At 37.4% G+C, this 27,744-nt stretch overlaps 1 protein-coding gene across 1 annotated transcript in view; it reads right to left on the reverse strand.

Moving 5' to 3' along the window:
- Positions 1-27,744, reverse strand: part of CACNB4 (calcium voltage-gated channel auxiliary subunit beta 4) — a 152,008-nt gene that overhangs the window by 26,144 nt on the left and 98,120 nt on the right. Inside the window, exons 4-11 of the mRNA XM_036745977.1 lie at positions 25,111-25,241; positions 23,101-23,177; positions 21,870-21,889; positions 21,564-21,644; positions 20,160-20,218; positions 15,480-15,589; positions 9,605-9,756; positions 6,431-6,526 (exon numbers count right to left, since the gene is read on the reverse strand). Coding sequence (XP_036601872.1) covers positions 6,431-6,526; positions 9,605-9,756; positions 15,480-15,589; positions 20,160-20,218; positions 21,564-21,644; positions 21,870-21,889; positions 23,101-23,177; positions 25,111-25,241 — 726 coding nt within the window. The remainder of the gene's footprint in view (positions 1-6,430; positions 6,527-9,604; positions 9,757-15,479; positions 15,590-20,159; positions 20,219-21,563; positions 21,645-21,869; positions 21,890-23,100; positions 23,178-25,110; positions 25,242-27,744) is intronic.

The raw sequence follows: 27,744 nt of genomic DNA on the forward strand, positions 1-27,744 counted from the left end.
TAAAATGGATAATTTAGATTATATTAAATTAAAGTTTTTGTACAAACAAAATCAATGCAACCAAAAATAAGAGGGAAAGCAAGAAACTGGGGAAAATTTATAGCAAGCTTCTCTGATACAGGTTTTATTTCTCAAATAAATAGGGAACTGAGCCAAATTTTAAAAAATAAGGGCCATCCTCATTTCATAAATTGTCAAAGGATACAAACAGGCAGTTTTCAGAAAGAAAAATCAAAGCTATCAATAGTCATATGAAAAAAATGCTCTAAATCACTAATAATTAGAGAACTGCAAATTAAAACAACTCTGAGATACCACCTCACACTCGTCAGATTGGCCTACAGGATAGAAAAAGAAAATGATAAATCCTGGATGGGATGTGGAAAAATAGGTACAAGGCACTGCTGGTAGAGCTGTGAACTAGTCCAACCATTGATGACAGGGACCGACTCTTTTGCCTCTTTTTGTACCCCCAGTGCTTAGCACAGTGGCACATAGTAGGCCCTTAATAAGTGTTACTGATTGACTAATTCTAGAGAATAATTTGGAACTATACCCGAAGGGTCATAAAACTGTGCATACCCTTTGTCTCGTTAATACCACAGCTAGGTCTGCACCCCAAATATATAAAAGAAAAGGACCCATATGTACAGAAATATTTATGGCAGTTCATTTTGTGGTGGCAAAGAATTAGAAACAGAGAGGATGATCATCAATTAGGGAATGACTAAACAAGCTGCATATATGATTGTAATGGAATACTACTGTGCTGTAAGACAGAGATAGTTTCAGAAAAAGGATTGGTTTTAGAAAAACCTGGGAAGACTTATATGAACTGACACAACAGGAAGTGAGCAGAACTAGGAGACCATTGTATACAATAATAGGATTATTGTAATCATAATCAACCTACTCTGATCAGTACAATGATCCAAGACAATTCCAAAGGACTCATGATGAAAAATGCTATTGCCCTCCAGGGAGAGGACTGATGGACTCTGAGTGTAGGTTAATGTATATTCTTTTACTTCTCTTATTTCTCTTGCTTTTTCTCCCATGACATAGCTATTGCAGGAATGTTTTACATGACTTCATGTCTATAACAGGTATCATATTTCTTCTTTCTTAATGGGTGGGGAAAAGAGAATTCTGAACTGAAAATACTTTTTTAAAAATATCAAAAAAGGAAAGTGTCTTATACAATTTCTATAAATCTATATATTTTGACCCATGAACTATTTGAAACCCTTATGTTATGCCTATATATCTATGGTTTAGATGGATGACTGTGACTGCCCAAATTTCCAATGGTTAGCCCCATGAACAATAGGAACAGTATTTCCAGATCCTAACATGTGGCAAATTTTGAAAATAGTCACAATGATCTCTGATAAAGGACTCATTTCTCAAATATATAGAAAACTGAGTCGAATTTGTAAAAATACAAGGCATTCCCGAATTGATAAATGGTCAAAGGATGTGAACAGGCAGTTTTCAGACAAGGAAATCTAAGCTATCTGTATTCATATGAAAAAATGCTCTAACTCATTACTGATCAGAGAAATGTAAATTAAAACAACTCTGAGGTACCACTTCACATCTATCAGATATGGAAGAAAAGGAAAATGATATATTTTGCAGAAGATATGGGAAAACTGGGACATAAATGTACTGCTGGTAGAATTGTGTACTAATCCAACCATTCTGGAGAGCAATTTGTAACTAGGCCCAAAGGGCTTTAAAACTGCACATGCCCTTTGATCCAGCAATACGTCTATGTCCCAAAGAGAGCCAAAAAGGGGAAAAGAACCTATTTGTACAAAAATATTTATGGCAGCTCTTTTTGTGGTGGCTAAGAATTCGAAATCAAAGGGATGTCCATCAGTTGGGGAATGGCTGAACAAGCTGTGGTATATGATTGTAATGGAATATTATTGTGCTTTAAGAAATGACAAGCAGGATGATTTCAGAAAAACCTGGAAAGACACAAACTGATGCAAAGTGAAGCAAGCAGAACAAGGAGAACATTGTACACAGTTACAGCAATATTACATGATATCAATTGTGAATGATATTCTCAGCAATACAGTGATCCAGGACAATCCCAAATGACTAATGATGAAGCTTACTATCTGCCTCCACAGAAAGAACTGATATTGTTTGAATACAGACTGAAGCATGTTATTTTCACTTTCTTTCTTTCATTTTTTTCTTTCAATCAAGTCTTCCTGTACAAAATGACTAATATGGAAATGTTTTACATAATTGCACACGTATAACCTATATCTGATTGCTTACTGTCTCAGGGAGGGAAGAGGGACAGAATTTGAAACTCAAAACTTTAAATAAAAATGTTAAAAATTGGAAAAAATATAAAGGTTAACTGAAACTGAAAAAAATAGGCCATAATTAATTAGGTTGACTGAACCTTTTGGTTTATAGCCATTGTATAAACCTCATGATGAAGATATTTTATAACTATGACTATTCCCTAAGGCTCAATTCCGTCTTCCACCTCTGTGTCTTCACAAAAGGCCATCTTCCATGACTGAAACTCACTACCTCCACATCTTTGGGTTTGTTTGTTTGTTTTTAAAAATCTCTACCTCCCTTTAAGGTTCAGCTCATATACCACCTCCAACCAAAAGCTTTTCTTGGTCTCATTTGTCAGTGTCCTCTTTCCCCCCACATTATAATGGTGTATAATTAGCTGATTACATGTTGTATTTCTCCCAGTACTATGTAAGCTACTTGAAAGCAGGGTAAAGGCAATACACTAGCACTGTAAGTTAGAGAAGACTTGCCAACCTACATCAGTGGAGGGAATTTTCAAACTGGGAGTTGCTGACATAAAATAATAGGTTGTAAACAACAGAAAAAAAACAATATTGGAAATGGAAGGGACCACAAAATCCATCTAGTCCAACTTGTAACCTGAACAAAAATCCTCCCTACAATACACCCCACAAATGCCATACTGGTTGTCCAATGAAAGGGAACCTTTTACCTCCTAAAGTAGCTGATTACACTTTTAGAAGATTCTAATTCATAGAAAATATTTCCATACATTAAGCCTAAATGTGCCTCTGTCAGCTATGGCTGCTAGGAGCCTAGAAAACAAAAAGAATATCTCTTCTACATGGTAGCCCTTCAACTACTTAAAGACAGTGATGATGGCTCCTAATCCAAGCCCACATTTCAGTTTCCTCAATCCATGCTCATATAGTGTCAAGTTAAAGCTTCTTCTAAATCATGGCTGGCTTGTTCTGTTGGTTAGCTGGAGAACAGGTTGGTCTACTCTCCAAATGATCAATATCCTTCCCTAAAGGTGGGACCTAGAACTGAATGAAATTTCCTAGTTGTTTGATTAGAGCAGATTGCAGTAACTACTGCCTCCCCGGCTCCAAACACTATGCTTCTCAATGCAGCCTATATCCACTTAACATCGTCTTCTTAGATTCAGTTAAGAATTCTTAACCCAGGATCCATAAACTTTTTTAAAAAGTACTTTGATAACTGTACTGAAATGTAATTCTTTTCCCTCCAAGTCCCATGTACGTCATTTTATGCATCTAAAAACGTGATTCTGAGAAAGAGTTTGTTTGTAGGCTTCATGGAACTGCCAAAGGGGTTCAGTGACCCTGAAGAGTTTAGGAAGACTTAGTCTCATTTTGTATCCTGATATCAAGCAAAATCAAGATGATCACTTGCTGGGTATCCTAAAGAGAGATTCTCATTCAGGTACAGTGTGGATTAAATGGCTCTGAGTTCTTTTACAATTCTGAGATTTTTTTGACCATTTTTGACACCACAATCTGATGTTATTAGCTAGCCTTTTGAACTTTGTGTCATCTGCAAACTTATAAGTATGAAATCTATACCTTTATCCAAAGCATTAAAAAAATTAGGGCACAGGAGAGACAACATGGTACAATATATAGAAAGCCTGGGATGTCAGAAAAACAGGTTCAAGTACTGCTTTGGACAAGTTTCACCCTGGGCAAGTCATGTGATCTGTCAATGACACTGCGGCAACTCTTTAAGATTCTAAGTTAAAGATCAGTTGGCGATCTGCATTAGTAGAAGGAGTTTCATCACAAAGGAATTCCTTTCACCAAAGAAATCACAATTCCATGGGGAAAAAAGATTAAAAATAATAAACAAGAATAGCAAAAGGCAAAGCATAGACGCCTGAAGCACTTTGCTAGAGAATTCCAGGTTAGGACATTAGTCAACAAACTCTTAAACTATCTAATTGCACTATTGTTTAACCTAAATCTATCTATCATCTTTATAAGAAAAGGCAAGAAGGGCTTTATCAAATATTCTGCCAAAACATGGGTATGATTTATCTACAATATGACACTGATCTTCTAGTCTAGCAAACCTGTCCAACAAGGAAATGTGATGAGCCTGGCATAACCTGTTCTTGATGAAGCCATGTTGGCTCTTTACTTCCTTTTCCAGATGTTTACTAATCATCCCTTTAATAAGAAATTCTAGGATTTCTGGCACTTGATTTGATTAAGTTTCATTTAGGGCTTTTCTGAATACACCTATTTGACATGTAAGCCTTGGCACCCCTACAAGATTAAAAGCATCTTGAAGCCAAGATCCATTTCAGGAGGAGACAGTGGCAGAAGGCACCTGAGTTACAGGGGACAAAGCTGAGAGGAGAAGAGGGAGCTCACAGCAAATGGCCTCAAGTTTTTTTTCTGTAAAATGAGGCAAGGCTCTCAGATGAGAAGATGGGGGTAGAGAAGCCATGGAAGGTTTGCAAAAGGATGAAGAGGTTTGGAAAAGCCACTGTGGAGAATGGGATGGTAAGTTGATAAGAGAGATATAGTATAGCCGCCTAGCAGAGGTGAGGAGCCCAATTAAGACTGTGCAACATAAATGTGTAGTGCACCCAGTCAGAAGGGTGCATGCTTTTCTCTATCTTCATTCAGTTGCACATGTGCAGGAGCAAAGGCAAGGAATGGTGAGACTGATCTAAAGCAGAGGCTTGGCTGAGTGTAATTGGTAATATAAAAAAGGGACTAGGGATTCAAGAGAGGAGGACAGTGTAGAGGTGAACTGGTTCACCAACGGGTAAAGATGGGGAGAAGAAGAGAGACTGACTAGTGCAAGGTAGGTGGTCTGGGAGAGAATTGAAGGGTTAAGAGATTGGAGACCACAATGCAAACAAAGAGTAGGGTTTTGTAAGGGAAGGCAGAGAGGGAAGTGAAAAGTCAATAGATGATGGTTGCATAAGGGCATTTCAGAATTCTTGAACAAGGAGGTGATGCATTTGTAATTGACTGTCTTTGTGTGTAGTCAAGGTGGAGTGGAGGAGCAGCTCACAGGAGGTGAGTAGTTTGAGGAAATGAATGGGCTGGGTGTTTGAGGGAGAGTCTACATATATATGTATATATATACACACATATGTATGTGTGTATATATATATATTGGAGTCACATAGCATGAGGGCAAGAGTTGGGGAGGAAAGATCATTAAAGCTGGGGCAAGTGGGGAACTGGTCTGCATCTGCTACATAATGAGAGCTGAGAGCTCTGTCTGGGGGACTAATAGCTGGCACAAAAGAGCCACGATGAAAAGTTGATTTAAAAAATGGTTCTCATACCACTTATCTGAATCAGATATTTTCTGAACTCTTGGCCTTAGATGACAATGGGAAAGATTGGAAAAAGGAAGAGAAGGGAGTGTTGCGTAGGACTGCCAAGGACAATGAGGTATGTGTTACTGTGGAAGCTGCATGGCCATCCAAGAGTATATACAGAAGGTTTATCATTCTCTTTTGCAGCATGGAGGAATTGAGGTACAAAGAAACTGGCAAACATGCAGGTGTGAGGCACTGGTTTGCCAGGGCTGAGAATACATGGCAGAGGGCCAAGTTAGGCCTTCCTGACTTGCTTAGTCCTTTTTGCTGGCAAACTTGTAACCATGTGGCTCTGGCCCCACAAGGCTCTGATTCAATGTCACTGATATCCACAGGGCTCCCCTCCGCTCTACTGCACTCTGGCTTCCTACCTCTATTGTCTTTAATTGCCTGCCAACATTTCTTGGCAGGAGAGTTGAAAGAAAGTCAGCTGGGTTTTGCTTTTTCTTACAAGTATCTCCATTCTGCAATCAAGTGATTTCCTTAAAAGTTAACAAAAGTACTCAAGGTAGGGAAGTCAAGAGGGGTTACCACATGATTCCAAGCCCAGTGGGTGCCATACTTAATTTACCACAGACATAGAGGCCTGAATGTAACTGGGATGACAAATAGACCCATCAGTAAGTGACCAACCTATGTCTGTGCTTATCATGGCTACTACCGGGCTAATAGATTTTTCAAAAACCAATTTAGTCCACAGAAAAACATCCCAAATGTGGAACAGCATGAAATGCACCAGTCAGGAATAATTAAGAAAAAAACTGTACTTACTGGAGGGCATTGTGCAAGTTTATCAGCTGCCACCAATTGGACATTTAAGTGTTTACTTTGGGACTTTCCTCTAGACTTAATCAGCCGTTGCAAAACCTGATAGAAAAACACATAAATCTTAGAGTTATTATGGAGGAGTTTGTCAAAGATAAAAACAGCCAGGTCTTGATACTTCAGTTCCAAATATGACAGAAAATGAAATAACATGTGAGAAATGAAGAACAATCTTTTCGAGTTTGAGAGACTTCTGGTTTATGTTGCATCTGATTCTTAATCTGTTCTGAAGCATATATTCACTGCTAACATCCCTTCATATTAGAGGGTGCTTTGCAAGGGTGAAAGAGCAATTAGGAAAGGAACACACACCCTGCGGCACGCACTTTGGATCATTTCAGTTCTACAACATTTTTGATGCCTATCTTTACACCAGGCAATCATCTCAAGGGGCTTAGTGTTTGTCTTATCGATGATAATTATTGAAACGTTCCAGTGGACCTCTGTTATGACTGTAAATTTAGGCAAGATAAATAGATTTTGACCCAGGTAATATGAAGCATGCAAGGTGATGACATCCCTTAAGACGGATTAAGTAGTGTTGGAACTAGAGAGAGGGCCCAGTAGGGGCCTCAATGAAATGTTTTTTGGAAATTCAGCATCCTATGTACATGGCTCAACCCATTCCAATACTAATGCTTATTTGTTTGCAGTCAGTCACAGAAAATTGTTTTTGAGAATTCTTGGATGGGATCCTACTTTTGCTGGCTGGGAAGGGAAATTGGACTGGATAAAGGACAAGAGCATGAATCTCTAACATGTGAACTCTGGGTTAAATGTAGTCTACCTGAATTTTTGGAAAGAAAATTGTTTATCTGAGTAGGAGTCACAGAAAAATAAATAAGCCTATCTAACCTAACCACCTGCCTGCCATTACCACTGTTTTGTCAGTTGGTTGTCATTAGTTGTCATTACCATGTACCATGTTAGTAGGCTTGAAGCAGTTGGTAATGGGGAGGGGGAGAGACCCAAATCATGTAGCCCCCACACATATGGATTTTAGACCATATGGTTCACTATTGAAAAATCTTGGATCTCTTTGGCTAAGGGATCCTTTTTCTTTTCTTTGAAATAGTAAACACTAGCCCCGATTCCTATGTGTCTCTTTAGAATTTTACAACTCTTTGGCAGCTAAGTAGAGTGATACCTTTTTTTTCCTTGAGTTAAAATATTTGCATTTTTTTATGGTACACATGTGGAAAAACTATACTTCTATGATTGCAATATGAACCATAGGTAAGAACATGGAAAATGTTTTAAAAGTAGATGCATACATTAGAATCAGAATTTTCTTTTCTATTCAAACTCATGTCTCATTAATAGTCTGAGACTAAGAAGTGTGGGAATATAATTACTAGCTTCCAACCTGGTGCTTATTGCCATATGGATGAAATCATTAGGCTTTGGAGGTAGTATCAGAGACAGAGAACGTGTGTAGACATATGCTAGGTCTCCTAAGCCATGAGCTGAGGATGTTAAACAAGAGACAGGATGCTATTTGACATGAAAATTCTATTGTGTGCAAGGTGTAGTGACATGGGAAGAATCAAGATTAGGAAGATGCTTTTAGAAATTTGCAAATGTTATCTATGACCCAATGAGAAGTCAAATAAGAAATGGAACAAAAAAGGTGCCCATATACCATATGGGATTGATATATAGATATTTTTTTCATTCTTCAATCAGGTGAAATTTTCCTTTCACTCTAGAAGAATGCTACAATAACATGATTTAGCATTCCTTTTAATAACTAAAGCAGACTTCCTCTTCCTTAGTACACTATATTTGTCTTTAAAAGACATACATTTTTGTTTCCTTTTACACTGAAGATAGTGCCTTAAGTATGCCAATGTGACCCCTAATCTAAGTAATATTTTGCATGCTGAGATGGACATTTAAACATGTGCATATGATTGGGCACAGCCTGTATAGGGCAATGGCTTTAAAACTCAGTTTGCTAGGTTTGCCTGAGCATAATAAAATCCCAAATGTAATGAGAGGGTTTAACAGCATTCACTGTTGGTCATTTCCTGACTTGGGTCAGTACAATTTAAACTGCCATATTGGAACACATCAAAAATCAACAAATACCTAATGGAATAGTTATTTCTCAAATAGCTCCTTCCAGAAGTCTAATGACCTATACTTCTAAGTCTCACACAAGAACACAAAACAATGTCTCATTTTTTTAGAGTGGAATCTTTTTGTTAAAGGAGAAAATATCAATCCAAAAGATATTAAATTTTTGACTCCAAGATTCTCCTAGCTCCTGCTAATATTCCAGTTGTCATCAAAATATATGATGAGTATGGCAGGGTACTAAGATCCTGGTTGACTGTTCCTCAAAGATTTTATTAAAATGTAAACTTGAAGTTCTGGGTCCTTTTTAGAAGAGATGGTCAAATACTGTATTTTCTTTATTTTATAGAATTGTGAGGTACAGATTCACTTATTTAATTATGTATTCTACCATTTGCAGAGTAAATGTAGGTCACAGGAAGATTTTTGAAGAGCTGAACAATGAGCCAGCAATATCTTGGAGCCACCCACTCTTTCCAAGTTCTTTTTGGTAACTGCTGTGTACATGTGTGCATATGTGTATCTTGATCTATAATTTTATGTATTATACATCATCTATCTATCTATCTATCTATCTATCTATCTATCTATCTATCTATCTATCTATCTATCTATCCATCCATCCATCTGTCTATCACATTTTGGTATGGATTATTTACCTAGGACAGATACCATCGTTTCACTGATATCCCTAAGTACCTAAACTTATACATTCAGTGGGTTTTCAATATATAATCACTAACTGTATCTTGGGAAATAATAGATCTTTGCCCACAAGAAATTGTGGGAAGAGGTTATTTCTAAAGAAAATTCCTTTTCTCCTAGATCAGTAGTTTTTAAACTTTTGCATATTGCCCCTTTCCCCCTGTAGTTTGGTGAAGCCTTTTCAGAATAATGTTTTTAAATGTATAAAATAACGTACATTGGATTGCAAAGGAAATGAATTATACTGAAATGCAGTTATCAAAAATATTTTTTAAAATATGTGCACAGACTTCAGGCTATGAACCTTTGTCCTAGATAAAGAAATTATCTAATTACCTTTGGAGATGAAACTTTAACATGGACAATAATTGGTGCTAAGGAAGTCTTTATAAGTTGTGCTGGGTGGTTGATAGTATCTGCGTCAAGGACAACCAATTGCAAAGATCTTGCCAACTCAAAGATTCTTTCAATCTCACTTTGTACTTCAGCTAAGAAGAGAAACAGAAACAACAGGTTAAAGCCATTTCCATTTATTAGTTCTGATTTTCGGTAGAACCATTTTCAACCAGCCAGTTTGACAACAATATATGCTAGGATGTTTTACACTTTTCCTATCTGCCCATTATTTCATAACTCATTTGACAGGCTTATCACCACATGAGAGGAAATAGTATGTAAAAAGAGGTAAGACGGTATAGCAGAAGGAATAATGGATTGGAAGTCAGAGATCAGAGTTCAAATCTTCATACTTCCTCAAGCCTCAGTTTCTTTTTTTAAAGTTTAATAGTGTTTTATTTTTCCCCCAGTTACATGTCAAGAAAATTTTTATCATTCATTTTTACAAGATTTTGAGTTCCAGATTTATCTCTCCCTCCCCTCCCGTCTTCTGAAAATGGTTGGTAATTTGATATAGTTTATATATGTCCTATCATGTAAAAAATATTTCCACATTAGTCACGCTTGGAAAGAAGAAACAGATTAAAGAGGAAAAAAAAACATGAGAGAGAATAAGGTAAGTGAAAAAAAATATGCTTCAATTTGCATTCAAAGTCCATCAGTTCTTATCTGGATACGGATGACGTTTTCCTTCATGAGTCCTTTGCACTTGTCTTGGAGAGACTTGTCTGAGAAGAGCTGAGTCATTCACAGTTGATCATCACACAATGTTGCTGATACTGCGTACACTGTATTCCTTGTTCTGCTCGCCTCACTTTGCTTCAGTTCGTACAAGTCTTTCCAGGATTTTCTGAAATCTGCCTATTTATCATTTCTTACTGCATAATGGTATTCCAGTACATTCATATACCACAGCTTGTTCAGCCATTCCTCAAGTGATGGGCATCCCCTCAATTTCCAATATTTTGCCACCATGAAAAGGGCTGCTATATACATTTTTGCACATGTAGGTCCTTTTCCCTTTTTATGATCTCTTTGGGAAACAGATCTAGTAGCGGTATTGCTGGATCAAAGGGTATGCACAATTTGGTTGCTCTTTGGGCATAGTTCCCAATTGCTCTCCAGAATGGTTGGATCAGTTCACAATTCCACCAAAAGTGCATCAATGTACCAATTTTCCCACATCCTCTCCAACATTTATCATTTCTCTTTTTTGTCACCTTAGCCAATCTGATTGGTATGAGGTGGTATTTCAGACTTGTGAGCATTTCTCTAATCAAAAGTGATTTAGAGCCCTTCTTCATATGCCTATAAATAGCTTTGATTTCTTCTTTTGAACATTGCCTGTTCATATCCTTTGACCATTTATCAACTGGGGAATAAGCCTCAGTTTCTTAAATCTGTAAAATGAGAACATTGGACTAAAAAATCTCTAAGGTCACTTCTAGCTCTAAATCTATGATTTCAAATCTAGTCAAGTGAAAAACCTGGTTATTTTTCAAATAACCAGATCTATAATATAGGTATTGCTAAACAATCCAGACTTTTAGACTGCAGACTCCTTGAGGGAGAGACTGTCTTTTGCCCCTTTTTGTATCCCTACACAGTGTATACCAAGCACAATACTTGGTACATAGTAGGTGCTTAACAAATGTTTGATTAATTGATGGATATTTCTCAAAAAACAGCAAAACTGACTGTGTATAAATGAATAACATGGCTTTATCTGAAATATAAAAATTTGGCAGAGCATTTTATATTTCCATTGTACACTAACCCCGTTCTACCTTTTATTGTATTTACGTACATTTTATGTTGCCCTTTCTAAGGAATAAGCTCTTTGAGAAGTCAGTCTATCTTATTAATCTAGATGATACAGTAAAAAGAGTGCTGGACCTGGAGTCAGGAAGATCTGAGGTTGAATCCTGCTTCAGGCACACTCACTGTATGACCCTGGGCAAGTTACATAGCCTCTACTGGCCTCAGTTTCCTCATTTGTAAAATGAAAATAATAATCACACCTCCGTCAGGGGTGTTGCAAGGATCAAAAGAGGTATTTGTAAAGCAGTTTTGCAAAACTTAAGGTACTATACGAATGCTAGCTATTATTATTAATTATCTTTTCATGTCCCATAGCACCTAGCACAATGTGTTACACTTCAAAGGCATTAAATGAATAAATAAATGAATGGGCCGTGCCTATACTACAGGTAACTGGATATTAAATTTTCAGAATGTTTAGCTCCAAGCGTGACCTAATATCTCTGTTCCTCACCCCCTCCCAAATCCTCAATATAGAAATACTAAGCTGATAGTATCTTTGTACAAAATAGCATATACAAATAATTTTTTTCCTTCCTGTACCACTACTATGCCTAGTCTGGAAGTTCAGTGATCACATCTAGACCTAATCCCACTACTGAGAGCTTTGTGGCAGCCTTGGTGGCCCCTGCTCCTTGGATAGCCTGATGGCCCCATGCTCCTGGGAGCTCACCATATTGGTGAGCACTGTAGCTCAGAACTCCAGAGCTCAAGAGATCACCAGCCTCAGTCTCCCCAGTAGCAGAAAGTATAGATGTGTACCACCATGTTCAGCTGACAGTATTATTTCAGAGGTGAAATATTATCTGGCAAATCTGGAACCAGATCTGCTTATGTAATGCATAGGCATGGTCAATATTGATTTAAAGTTCTTAGGAGGAAAAAATGTGATGTTGGTAAAAATGGGGTCCTAGATCTAGACTTCAGAAAGTGATGGGTCCAATTCCCCTCGTTTCACAGATAGGGATCAAAGAGATGAAGGGATTGATCCTTGGGTCACATAGCTAGTAAGTGTCTGAAGTGGAATTGTCATCCACACCTTTCTGACACGGAGTCCAGCACTCCCACCACTATACCACAATGTCTTTCACAATACTTCCCTTAAATGGGGTTTAGATCTAAATTTAAAAAAATACTTTTTAATATTGCCAGTGTAGATTATAAGCTTAGGTCATCTCCAGAAAGAAAAATCTGACACTAGTCTCTCTCTTTATCATATTTTAAGTATGAGCTCTCATAAGCAGTTACGGATATGCCACAGAGTAAGAGATCATTCTTTAAAAAAAGATAAATTAGGAAATAAAACTATTCTTTGTTCTACATGCTAGCTTCAGGGTATGTGGCCTTCTTTCCCACTTACTGTTTGCATGATACTCCCACTGGCTTACGCAGGTATGGCATGTGGTTAGAATGTTAGAATGTGTTAGAATAAGTTAGAATGTAAGAATAAGTCTGACTTTCTACAAATTATATTTATTTTAAGGTGTGAATCCTGATACAGCCTTATGTGAAGCAACCAAAAGGCAGTGCCACACACTGAATCTGTTGCCACAAACTTTATATTTGCTGAGTGGCTTTCACAGAAGCACTCCTGTGTAAACAATTACTCAATGCACGAAAGGAATAACATCTAGCCTTCATATGGAATTCTAAGGTTTGCAAAGCGCTTTACATATATTATCTCATTTGCTCCTCAAAACAACCCTATAAGGTAGATGATACTATTATCTCCAACTTATAGATGAGGGAACTGAATCTGAGAGAGGTTAAGTGCCTTACCCAGGGTCACACAGCTAGCAAGCATCTGAAGCAAATTATAACTCAGGTCTGTCCTGACTCTGACAGGTAGCACAGTGGATAAAGCACCAGGTCTGGAGTTAGGAAAACCAGAGTTCAAATCTGGCTTCAGACACTAACTGGCTGTGTGACCCTGGGCAAGTCATTTAACCTTGTTTGCCTCAGTTTCCTCATCTGTAAAATGAATAGGAGAAGGAAATGGCAAATTGCTCCAGTATCTTTGCTAAGAAAATCCCAGCTGGTGTCATAAAGAGTTAGATACAACTGAACAACAAAAACTCCCTGACTCCAAAATCAGCACCATCCACTGTGCCACCTCCCTGCTCTCAGCTATTAGGATTTATGGATAAATGATCGGGTATTCACCAGAGCAGGCATACACTGCCTTTTATCCATTCTGATATCCACAGACTGTCTATCTAACATTACATCTTAGTTCACAATGGGAGGGGGCAGATACCTTCTAAGAACAAGCATAACTAGGTTACTCAATGTTTCACTATGGCAGGTATAAGCATAGCTAGGTAGACGATACGGTAAGGGAGGAGGCTGGGGGAAGAGGAGGAGGTAGTTCCAGTCAAGAATTACATTTAGAAATCTACATGTTATAAGTATAAAGGAGACCTATACAGATGCATACATAATTAAATTTCTAAACTTCTTAAAATAAAAGTCTCAATCAGACTCATTTCATGGGCTTCCTGGTCATAAGGGCTGCTGAGAGATCCAAAGGAAGGTTTAATTATAACATCACCTCCTAGTCAAAGTGACCAGTTATGGTCCCAGATAAGGATATGTATTTGTCTATTAAATCTCATTTCAAAAATGAAAATGATATCATAATGTACAATCCTTTTCCTACGTATTAACAAGACCTCAAATATTTCTATGTTGACAACTAGGCTGTTCACTACTGAAGTGTTCAGATGGCTGTAAGAACATAACTCTCCAAGTAAATAAAGATTAAAACCACATTTAGTTCCTGAGAGTGGTCTGTAGAATTGAGATGGATTCCCGCTTGCTGCTTCAATGCTGGAGCCAGAGAAGACCAAATCTTAAGCAATGGTTTAAGGGAGTACTCCTGAGTGCCTCTGCTGCCTCACATGGCTGGAGGAGTAGGGGATGCTCTTGTTCCCTCAGGATTGCTTTATGGTCTGGGCTTCGCCTTGTTCATCAGAGGAAGGAACAGTAGGGTACCACTAGTTATACTGGGTGAAGATCCTAATCACTAAAATCTTATATTTTTTTAAGAAATGATTTCTAAGATATCAACACAATGATGACATGTAGAAACATGTTTAAATTCCTTGCATACCAGTAACATGTTTTTCTTATTAGCATGCAGTGCGTTATATGATTGGCAGAGAGGTACCATGGTGTGGTGGTTGGAGCGCTATCCTTGGAGTCGTAAGGTCATACATAAAGAACTGGAAGGGACTTAATAGGATGTCTAGTTGAAATCCTTCATTTTTCAGATGAAGAAACTGAAGTTCAAGGAAATTAAATCACTTGTCCAAAGTCACACAGGCTGAAAGATTCAAGGGTAGGATTTGAACTCATTTTGTAGGATTCCAAGGCCAGCCTTCTGTTCACTATCCTGTGCTTCTTAAAATGACAGTTTTGTGACCCTGGGCAAATCACTTAGCTCTCTGTCCTTCACACGACTCTCTAAGACTATAAATTGCTAATCAGATGACAATCTGTATCTAGGGTGGCAGTTTCCACTTTGAACAAAAGATAGGTTTGAACCAAAACACACACACATATTTGGTAGTAGTGGCAATATCAAAAATACTTTATTGTCTGGTCTTTCTTCCAAGGATTTAATAGAACTTCACATCTCATTTTATTTCCCACCTGTTCTGTAAGTTAGGTATTGAATAGATATCATAAATTTCATTGAAAAGATGGGGAAAATGGGACCCAGCAAGGCTAAGAGATGAGAGATTTCCTGTGGTTCCTCTTAGACAGTTCTAAGATTTGCACTCACTCAAGGGCCCTTCCCACTAGACTACTAATTAACTAATTGACTGGCTCTATATCCTGCAGGTGTCTCTTTCCTTTCAGGTGCTGGCATTATGTATAGTTCAATGATTCGAATAGCAGGTGAGTCGGAAAAGACATTCATAAAAGCAGCATGTGGCATTCTGATCTAAAAACTCAGCTTGGGGAAATACAGAACATTTGAACATCTTACCTAAGCTGGATCGTGTGTTTGACCGCTCGATTATTGCCCTCTTGCTGGGATTATTTAGGACAGACCTCTTAGCAAGAGAAATGTCAGCTGTCACTCTCGTTATGGATATCCTATTAACAGGAACATAGAACAGAATAATTGAGTCAAAAGTCAGCTAGGCTGTAAGTGATTTACAACCATAACACTCAGCAAGTGCTTGACACACTATATGTATAGCCCAGGCACAGTATAGTAAACACCATGCAGAAAAGTTTTATTTAATAGGTGCTGGACTTTAGTTAAAAAGAAAAAGCAGGACAGAATGGAGGGGACCCTTTAATTAAACAACAAAGATGTGTACTAAAGTAAAAATACAGCTCTCCATTATTGTCTATGTTATGTAATCCTGTCTCCTCAGTGTGGGAACACCCTCCACCAAGCAGGCCACAACTCTTTTATGATTTGTGGCACACAACTTTAAATACTTTGCCCAGGTTCACACAGCTAGTAAGTATGAGATTTCATGAAAGACCAAATTCTATCCTCTCCTCCATCCACTCCTCTTCCTCATTAGTAACAAACACAGTACTAGCAGGAAATTCAAGTGCATCGATATAACACTTTTTTTCCATAAAACTATTCTGTGACATTCCCCCAAATTTCTAGATAGTATCGCTCCACCAATAGCTACAGTAATAGCACCATGTACAAACTTTACATACTAATTTACTCTGAACATTTCTAAGGTAGCGACAAAAGACAAGTTTATGATTTAGGGACAGTCCAAAGCATCCTACTTCAATCAGATTTGTTCAGTTATTTTCTAACAAAGATGTGAAGCAGCCATACTGAGTAAGAGAATCTCTTGGTCACCAATTGTTTCTTTGATCTTAGAGAAGAAATGAATTATAGAACCTTTTCATCATTACTTTGTTCAGCCCAGCTACATTCCCAGTCAATGAATCATTTAGTCTTTCTTCAGCAACACATTTTTTTTTTGCTATATCACACTACTGAAACTTTCAGCAGCACTATCCTTCTGTCTAATTCGCATTAAAGTGTGCCTGTTTTCTTGCTTTTTTATTAAATGGCACCATATAACTCAGCAGGTTGTCTTAGCCCAATAGAAAAATGATACACCCAATGGAGTATAACATGGTGAAGAGGATTGAAAGCCATAAACAAAATGCAACTCTTCCTTATTAAGGCCTTCACACAGTCCCTATGAATGAAGTGATTATCAAGATTCCACCCTTGCATAGGTCTTACAAATCAAAACTATTTTTACAGTGAGTCCCCTCTCTGGTCTCCTCCTTTAGCCATTTCTGCCATACACAGTCTATGCGCAGAGTTTCCCTCAAAGGATTTTTCACGATTAATTTCACATTCTGTAGTAACTATACTTTCTGATGCTTTCTAATTTCTTCTTCCACTTCACTATATATGCTGACCTGTCATCAGCCCCTCTGATACATCAATGATAAATTTCAATTCTCCTTTCTTTTATAGTCTCATTTAATAGACCATTTTAATGCTTAAGGATTCTATCAAAACATTTTTCCTCATTAGTAATGGATCTCCTAAAATAATTAATTTTTCTTTTTTCATATGATACCTTCAGAGTTGATGGAAAATAGCTGGTTGACTCCTCTTGGCTACAGAATTCCAGCTCTTTTAGTCTTTTCTCATAGATTCTAGTTTCCAACCATTTAATACCATTAAAAATTTTAACAGGAAGAGAGAAGGCATGTACCTGGGAAAGCACAAGGCCTGTGAGGGATAATGACTAATGTGGTCAGTACAGAGTATATGCAAGGGAATCATGTGAGAAAATGCTGTAAAGCTAAGACGGCTCTAAGTTATGGCCTTTGATGATAATTCAATGCCAAAAAGAGTTCAAATGTTACATTGTGGGCTTTGGGGAATCTCTGGAAGTTTTTGAGCAGAGGAGATCTACGACCTAGATAAGAGTATTAAGGATGAATTAGGAGTAGAGAATGGAGGTGGAAGACTTGTTAGAAGACTATTATAATAGTCCAGCAGGGCAGTATTGAGGGTCCGTATTAGGATTATGGCAATGAGAATAGAGAAGGGACAGATGAGAAAGGTAACGTGGACAAAGAACTGAGAGGTCTTGGCAATGTCAACGCAAGAAGTGAAGAAGAGAGGATTCAAAGATTACAGCAAGATTTCAAATGAGGGAGTCTGTGTGAATGGTTTTGCCACATTGGAAATAGTAAAGTCAGAACCTATATCATATTGCTTATCTTTCAATGAGGGGGACAGGGAGGAAGGGACCAAATTTGGAACTCAAAATTTAAAAAAAAATGTTAAAAATTGTTTTAACATGTAATTGGGGAAACATAAAATACTAAATTAAAAAAATTTATAAATTAAAAAAAAGAAATGGTAAAGTCAGAGGGAGAGGCAAATTTAGGGAAGGTAATAATGAGTCTGGTTTTTAACACTTTGATATGCTGGTGAGATACCTTATGTTCTGAAGGCACTTGGAAATATGGTTCTAGCATTAAAGAAAAGTTGGGAATAATAATAATTAATAATAATAATAATAAATAGTTAACATTTGTATAGCATCCCAAGCACTTTACAAATACTATCACATTTGATCCTCACAACAACCCTGAGAGGTAGGTGCAATTATTATCCCCATTTTACAGATGAGGAAACTGAGGCAAACAGCAATTGAATGATTTGCTCAGGGTCACACAGCTAATAAGCGTCTGAGGTTAAACCTGAACTCAGGGCATTCTCGCTCCATGCCCAGTGTTCTATTTATCGTGCTTCCTAGCTGAGATAGAGTTAGAGATACAACTGGAGATTCAAATTTAACCAGGAATCATGTGCGTATCTGAAACCAAGGGAAAGAATAAGCATGCCAAGGAAGACAGGAAACCAAGGAGAAGCAGAAAGAATAATGAACGAAAGAGAGAACCTTGGGGGAAATGTCCACCTTAGAGAGTCATGGAAAGCATAAAAAGCCAATAAAGGAGTGCCATATATATATGGCATTGTCTTCATGGTAATGTCTTGGTACCCAATAGAGTATAAGTTCCAATATTAGTATTAAAGAGTTCTAATCTGTCAAACTAAAAAGAATCTTTTAAAATCTTGCTTCATTTGATGCAGATCCTTTTTATTCTGCTATCCAGAATCAGTAGTCCTCCATATAGCCCTCAAAACTTGTGGGATGTTTAAACCATCTATCCATTCCATAAACACTTATTAAGTAACTACTATATGCCAGGCGCTGTGCTAAGGCACAATCAGAATGTTTTTGTCTTTACAAATATTTACCGACCAGCAGTCAAAGAGTTATCATATCATCTCTGGTGATTTTCTTAAAGTATCATCTTTGCCAATATTTATTTTGATTTTTAAAATATTTAATATTAATTTAATATTAATTTAATATTAATCCATTTAACAACTTATAAGTGTCCACACAGGCTTCTCTGTACATGTCATTTAAATTTCTTTCCATTCTTGATAACTCTCCAAATGTGTGTGATTCTTTGTACTTGAAGTGCATCCCATTGTACAAGAAGAGCTTGGTATTTTGAATTAACTGAAAATGAACTAATTTGTCACTTTCTTCTAAAATGAAGCATTCTTTGCTATTCCTTCTCGATATCACAGTTTGTTTGTTTTTTATTTCTCACCTTTGTAAGTAACCAAATATTTTAGTGCTCAAAATTCATTGACATTGCTAAGATGCTGTGGAGGATACATACTGGGTTAGACTGAACAAATAAAATACACCAGAATTTATACACTCAAAAGAACACAGTCCTCTTAAAGGTAGTCACCTTAGATAGTAATGTACTTATTTGAACAATGCTGCCATCGTTCAGAACATATCTGGAACTTCTCTTTGGGAATTACCTTCCACCAACCAGTTTATGAGCCATAAAAGAAAACCACTCTTTATAGTCACATCATGTTTGGGGTTAAAAAAATGGTATTACTATCCATATCCCTTGTTATATTTATCAGATTATGTTTGAGCTATTTTAGAAGGCCAAATTTGCCAAAAGTATTCTGTTACCCATGACATTCAAAAGAATTGTGGGCTGTCAAAGCAATTTTAAAGGAAAAGTTAAAAAAATTTTTGGAGCTACAGTAGCAAGATTGGAATGAGTGTGACTATTTTGAAAGTGACAAGCCTCATTTGGATATAGAAGTTCTGGTCTGTTTATTAAAAAAAGATTTATGTTTCTTTATAGTTAAACCTCATAGGTTAAGAGCTCTATAATAATAATAAAGCATCGGTAATATCCTGAATTTTATTATTTTTATTTTAAAGCAAATAAGGCATGTACTCATATACAATGTATGTGTGTGTGTATATATATATATGCATGTAATATACACATGTATATAGACATATGCTTTCTATGTATAGGATATCACAGGCAGGAAGAGAAAAAAATTCAAAGTTTTTAAAAGGCAACATTTAAACATTTTTAAAAAGTAATTATGTTCATGTACATCCATAGAATTATTTTATGTTTAGCTATGAAAAGCTTATTTCAGACTCTTCAGAACTACTTTGTTATTCATTTCTGATAACCAAATGAACTTACCACAACAACATTTCTGTACTTAGAAGGAAACTATATAGGAACAGAAACCATACTGTCACATACATTCAGTGAAAAGAAAAAAATCTTTATGTCTCACCTCCCATCAAACCTGTGCTTCAAGAAGTCAAAGAGGGCTTTCTGCATCATGTCTGTCACCTTTGTGGAGGTGAGAAAGATAGCACAAGCATTGACAGAGAGAGAGAAAGAAGTCAAAAGTGAGAGAAGAGGCAGAAGGTAAGGACACTCACTACCAGTAGCCCAAGACCCTTTCACAGCCAGTAATCAACTAGAGCTAAGCTCCTGTAGGAGCCATTTTATGTATAACTACATTCATTTATTCCTTTTTCCCCCACTTGGCTCTTTCCATGCACATAGGAGTAAACTAGCAATGTTTACTGAGCTCAGAGAAAAGAAAATTCTCCCCTTACTCCTTTCCTAGAGTCTCTTCTTTGTCTAGGTTCTCTTCTAGATGAAGGCATGAATCATTCCAGAGTCCCTGCCCCTCGAGGCAGCCACCTGCAACAGAACTCCTTGCCAGGGACCAGGGCATAGCCATTGGGTAAGCTATGGAACTGTCTTTTATATACGGGTACTGACCCTGGCCCAGAACACCCTAGCCATTCTCCTTTTTGGCAGGGTATAGTTAGAGGAAATTCAAAATCTACAAAGATTTCAGGAGTTTTTCAAGGCAGTGTATATTCAGTGAAACATTGGCGGCCATAAGGCCACAATGCACTATCCCATTAGCAATCCTAGCTCTCCCAACAGCAATAGGAGAAGAGAATGGTGATGTTTATTTCTGTCCCCAAAAAGCCACTAAGCACTCTGTGCTCAGGGTTACACACTCTGAGATGTCCATTTTGGAGTGCCATTTCCCGTGTAATCTCCCTCCCCTAAATGAAGGGATCAAAACGACTCAATTTTCTAAAATCTGATGAAGTAAAAGTCCTATGTATCTCTTATTACCTAATGATATTTTATCGACTTACTTTAAAATTATGCTAGTATTTTTATAATATTCTTGTTTTTAAATAGAGGAATATAATCCCAGGTAGTATCTAAATAGTGCTTCCAAAGGACCTAACAAGGTGTGCTTTGGTGGCATCTCCTACAGGATTATTCAGGGCTGCTGACTGATTGCTGGTATACTCCCTTATGCAGTTGATTTTCAGTTCTTTATGGTATCCTTTCCATCCCCTATTTAATCTTTGAACACAGCTACCAAAAAGAGTAGCAAAACAGCTTCCTTCAAGTCTGTCTCCTTTCACGTTCCCTAGGAGGTCTCTCTGAAGGGTTGAATGAAGAAATAAGAAGACAGGGAAGAGAAGCAGAATGACTTGAATAAAGCACAAATTCAATCACTTGCCCTCACATAATGGACAGTCAATGGTAATCAATGAAGGCTTGCTGACATGACTGAGTGCCCAGAAGACCTAGACCCAAATGATTGTGCTCTATGTTCAAGAAGAAAAATGGTAAAACAACAGACTGGCACGCATACCTCATAACCTTTCAGTGATGGCCCCACTAATACAACCGGCCTCATGGATGGCACGACATCATAAGGAGGGATGTGCTCCGTCTGAAAAGAGATGATTTTTAATTGGTAACCGGACAAATAAATGACTAACAACTTTTCAACAGTAACACAAGTTTCCACTTTCCAGTTCCAACACTAAATTATCATCACAGCTTCCTGTTGAGGAAGGAAATATTCCTCATTTAACAACTGATCAGATCAATGAAGCTGGACACAGTAGGCAGGCAGGCCTTAACAACATATTTAATTAAAAAAAATACAACTTACCACTTTTTGCTTCTGTTTTGCTAAAAGACAACAATGAGAACTATATCAAAATATGTACTGTCTTTAAATGGTAGTAGATGATATTAAATGATGGAAAATGTACTAATTTCTCTCTGATAATTCTTTTGGTCTACTAATCTGTGATGAGGATCACATGGAAAAATTGATCTATTTCTAAATTAATCCTCTCCATTTCATGAAATGTAAAGGTGAACAGAACATACAAATAGCATGCTACCTTATACCCTGTCCTATTCATACAAGAAGGCAAGTGGGCTGCTGATTCGTAATGTTTCTGAGAGTTTGGGGTCAGCCCTGATGATTCATAGGCTGAAGGACTTCCAGAAATTCTGAGCAGTTTTCTGGCTAAGCCAGGGATTCAAGCTGGCTTTCAGAAACAGGGGACAATTTTGGTTCAGGGTCCCTGGCGCCATTCTGTGCTTACTTGAGAAAAGAACCAAAGGTGTTCTAGCTACAATTATATCTCCCTGAGATCCTTCAGAGAGATCAGCTGGGGTTTCTGTAGGCCAAATCGGACCCTCTGAACTAATGGGTCTGAATCTGAAATATTATCTTTCTCCTCCCTGCTCCTTCCCCTACATTTGAACTGAATCAGAATACAGGAAGAGGGAGGTGCATGAGGAAGGAGAACTCCTGTGTATCTATCTCAATTTCCCCCAATGTATGAATATTTCCCCAACATGCTACCTTTCATCCTATCCCCTTCAATTCCAGAAGTCAGTTTGGCTCCTGAAAATAGCTGAACTCCTACTCACTATTTATAAACTCCTGCTTGGTACCCTAGCTAGGCAATGATGACCATTTTCAAATTTTTCACTTCGGGACCTGGTAAGAGAGAATATTTCCTCTTAAAAACCCCCACAACTTTCCATTTCTTTCTTATAATGGTCTTAAAAAGCTCCAGGTCTTTTGAGCTTGGATTCAGTGAAGGACCTATTTCAGACATTCTTAGGTAACAGAGGTCCTGCCTCTGGGCTGTCAATAAGATATTCATAATTATTTTGTAGTTGTGGTGTTCTGTTCTTTTTTAGTGGTATTAGTGCCAAGTTAGATTAAAAAAGAAAAAGAGTACTGTAATTACATAATAAAAAGAAAATATCAGAAAATTCAGACTTTCTAAAACTTTTCTGAATTAGTAAAAGCACTTTCATTTATTTTGAAATCTCAAGAAAGGAATAATTTCTAATAAGTGTTCAAATAACACCCCTACCAGTTGATGTGGGTGTTGCTCGAAATGTTCCTGACACCATTTCTCCAAGACTTGAAGAAGAATTTCCACCTGATTTCCTAGGATAAAACCAAGAAATATATGTAACACAAACCTCACAGATTGTCTAATGACAGAGCCAGAATATGACATGCTTTGTTTGACTAAAACTCTAATGAATTCAACAAATCAAATCCTGTGCAATCAAACCTCAATTATGTCTCCAAATTGATTTTTTATTAGAGTAATGGAATTCTGGTGCAAGGAATGTTACTTGAAATGAGTGGACCATTAGCTAACCTTTGAAAAGAAATTTTTTTAATATAGTGAGATTATCATTTAACAGTGATTATGAAGTTCCTATTAGCTATGTGCAAAGTGCTACACTAGGTGATGGTGGGACACAAGGATAAGTACGCCATGGTTCTTGCTCTCAGAGAGTTTTGGAGTTACAGAAGTATTTAATCTATCATTCTATTTCCCTTCATTCCATTTTGTTTTTTGTGAGAGTGATTAGGATTAATACAACCATCTTATAAGTATAAAAGTGTGAGTATGCTTTGTTTAATTAGAGTTTAGCATTTCCACTCAGAGTGCAAAATAAAAATGTCTTAATCTTCAATGAAAAGTACAAGAGCCATATCTTTCAATGTGAGCCCAGTGCCTAGCATCAGGCAGGCAATATAGTAAGCATTTAAGAATTTGTTGAACTAAAATGAATTTCTAAGAGTGTTTCTATGTGTATACAGTAAAACATTATTTTGACCAGTCCCAGAAAGCATATTTTCCTGCTTCCTCTCCCTCGCCCTAAGACAGGATTAGATGATATCACCTAAGACAATCATGGTGCACAACAGAAAGAATAAGCAAAGTAGCAATGGAAGAAAGTGGATGACTTCTCATTCAGGCTTTTCTATTTTTCTTCTTGCTAATCAAGCAATAACATGGGATCCCAAACAAACACTGAAACATTTCTGAACCAAGCAAAGGTGGCCCCAACAGAGGAAAGAGATGTAGGAAACAGGTGGAGAAAGGAGTGATAATTGACTCTATTTGAAGGTATTCAAAAATAGTGACACATACAATCAATGCTTCAGTGAGAGTAGGTACTTAACATACATGGGTCTATTAATACCTGCTTGCTTTCCCGTGAGACTTTTAAACATTTGTCCTACGAGTAAGATTCCTATTTGTCCTTTAGTACTTTTTAAAAGATTAACTAAAGTTAACTAAGTTCTTCATTTCCTTTCAAATACCCCTGAAAAGATTTGAGTGGACAAACAGTGTCCTCACATTATTTGGCCGTCCACTACTTTCTGCGTCCTGCCTGTTTGTCCAGCCATCTAAAGGTGGCTGGAAAAGAACTATAACACTTGGTCAGTGTGGTTTGCCATGGCCTATTTAAATGGTAGAGCAGGTGATTATAATTAGCACAGACTTGGGAAGAGTGATAAGGATAATGAGATGTTTGGATCCCTCTCAGGTAAGGTTTCACAAAGCAAGTCTTGTATAACAGGTGAATTGTGGGTTAAAAAACACTATGCATTTTAAAATTGATCCTTGAGACTCACGATGGAGAATGCCATCTACATCCAGAGAAAGATCTATGAAGTATGAATGCAGATTGAGGCACACTTCATGCTCACCTTTTTCTCCCCCCTTTTTTCTCTCTTTTGTATTTGTTTTTGGGTTGTGTTTTTTTTTGGTTCTGTTTCTTGTTTCTCATGATTCATCCCATTGGTCATAATTCTTCTCCACAACTTGACTAGTGTGTAAATTAATTCAATGCAAAGTTATACATGGAAGTTACATGGGATTCTATGCTGTCTTGGGGAGGGAGGTAGGGAAGGAGGGAAGAAAATCTGGAACTCAAAATTATGTAGAACCATGTGTTGCGAACTAAAAATAAAAATAAAATAAAAAAATAAAAAAAATTGATCCTTGAACCCAAAAATATCACCTGATTTTCCACTGGTGTAAGACAGTGTGAATGAAGGAGAGAGGAAATCTTACCCTCCATGAAAGCGTCCTCTTTTCTGCTCTTGCTGGATTCGGATATTCTCCAGTCTAAGTGGACTTGGAATGAAGCCAATTTCACAGCCTTCTTTAACCAGCCGTCCTATCCACCAGTCATTGTTGTATTTCTGTAATGCAGAAACCAAACTAATATCAAAGTGGTAGTATATGTACCACCTAACTACCACTGATTTATAATCATGTCTGTCCCTCGCACTTTTGACCTCATGCTCTTCCCCCCAGAAACCTCAAACACCAATAGATTACATACAGTGCCCAAGCATCAGGTACAAGGCTGGGGCTAGACTCATGAATTCTGAAGTCCCCTGGTCCACACCCTTTCTAGTTCATAAGGAATAAATTTTGGATAAAAAGAAATGTACACCAATGCTATTAAACTTGGGCAAGTTTGTATTGTCACATCTGAGATGGGGTACCCTCCACATCCCCTCCTTATTCAAGAATTTATAGGGAAAACGATGTGTTATTATGTGTTAATCTTCGTAGGAGGCATATTATTTGAAATGTGGGATTACAAACTGAGGTTCATTTTTATCGCTTTAAGGAAAACAAATATATATTGGTAGACAGTGTACGCTTGTTATGTATCTTTATGATGGCAGCAATATTAGAGCCCACTTGAAAACCAACTGTACCTCCAGTATTTCCATTCTGTATAAAGTTTCATAACATATAAGCCAAGGAAACATGCAAACTCAGAGGCCTTATACAATGCAGAGTAAAATTATATGGATGACATTATCTGATGAATAAAGCAAGAACTGACTTGTAATGATAGACTCCCTGAGCTATTACCAATTATCCTGTGTCTGCTTCTCTGGCAAGGGCTGCATTCAAACCATTCCTGGAAAATAGGTATCAATACTATTGTCTCCAGAGTCTCCTGGGAAGAGGTCAAAACTTCTCTTGGCTATCTGTTTCAGTGTTAGGTTTTCTTAAGCTCTTTTACTCTAAAAGTATGTTTGTATTCTGAAAGGTATCATTTATGTAAAGAGTCTAGTTTAGCTCAGAGGGATGTGATAAAAATACCTAAGTGGCAAAACATATAAGTTAAAGATGCTGGTGAGAGAGGAAGGGAGAGATATCTATCATACTTTTCTACATGTGGGCCTTATTTTTTCTTCAAATCGGGCTCGTATAAAACCTGATTGTGGTCTATAATTGGTATTAATTTTTAGTCAAAACCATTACATCCTATATAAGCTCGTTTTGTCTCTCACAGGAAACAACCTTTGGATTGGCAAGGGCAGAGTAACAACAGTGGCTAACATTTCACAGCACCTTAAAATTTGTAAAGCATTTTACAGATATCTCATTCAAGCTTTATAATGACCTTATTATTATCTTATCATCTCAGTTTTACAGATGAGGAAACTGAGTCCAAGAGAGGATAAATGATCTGCCTAGTCAATGTAGGATGTAGAAGAAATTAGGTCTACACCATTCCAAGTCTGATTACAATGCCTTTCTGAACAGAAATTATTAAAAGAGAGTTGGTACCTAAGATAAAGAGAAAAATTGCAAGAGTCCACCAAGTTGCCTTCAACAAATTCAAGCTTCCAAGTCCAGTTTTACTGAAGGGTCCTAAAAGAATTGGTGGATTGGACGGCTAAGTAATTTCCAGTGATGTCTGAATGGACACGTAGAACAGAGACCAGATTGGAAAAGGATGGATGCCTCGATTTTCAAAAAATGGGAGAGAGGGAGGCTAAATTATAGACCAAGGAACTTGACCTAGCTTCCTGACCAGATATAGAATACGCTTTATTAAAGGGAAGAGAGGAAATGTGACACAGTGGACAGAGAGGTAGCACTTTAGAAGCCAGGCTATTGTGAATCTGAGTCTGACCTTTGCCATATCCTTTCTATACGGCCCTGGACATGGCTGGTCCTCACTTAGCCTCGGAGCATTGCAGGCAAAACCTTGCAAAGAAGATACTGATTTGCATTGGGCAGCTAGGGGTCAGAATGAACAGACTGTTGGACTTGGTGTTAGGAAGACAGGAGTATGAATCCTGCTCAGACACTAGCTGTGAGACCCAGATCCAATCACTCAACCTTTCTTGGGCTGAGATTCCTCAACTGTAAAGGGAGGATAACAGCACTTACCTTACTGGGTCATTGTGGGGATCTGATGAGATAATGAAATGCTCTATAAATGCTAGTGTGAAAAACTGGCATGGGAAGAACCTTGCCAGGAGGCCTCTGCCACCTATGAACCTACAGGTTTGCCTTTTTTTAGGAGCTTATCTAAAGACTCAGTGACCCCAAAGAGCTAGCATGATTTCATAAACAGGTCATAATAACTAATGTAATTTTTTTTTTGTTTTTGATAGTCTTGGTTACTAGACTATTATACCAGAGGAAAGCTCTAGACAAGGGGTTTAACCATTTTGATGCCATGGACCCCACTTTGATGAAGCCTAGGGACTCCTCATAATAACGTTTTTAAATGCATAAAAGCAAATATACAGGATTATAAAGGAAACAAATTCTATTAAAATATAATTCCCTGAAGTTAGTTTTTTCTTTAGAAAATTCACAGAACCTACATAGAATTTTCCTAGATTTTATCAAAGCATTTGGGCAAATCTATTATGCTGCTCTTGT

The sequence above is a fragment of the Trichosurus vulpecula genome, chromosome 2, assembly GCF_011100635.1.
Source record: "Trichosurus vulpecula isolate mTriVul1 chromosome 2, mTriVul1.pri, whole genome shotgun sequence".
Taxonomy (NCBI): Eukaryota; Metazoa; Chordata; class Mammalia; order Diprotodontia; family Phalangeridae; genus Trichosurus; species Trichosurus vulpecula.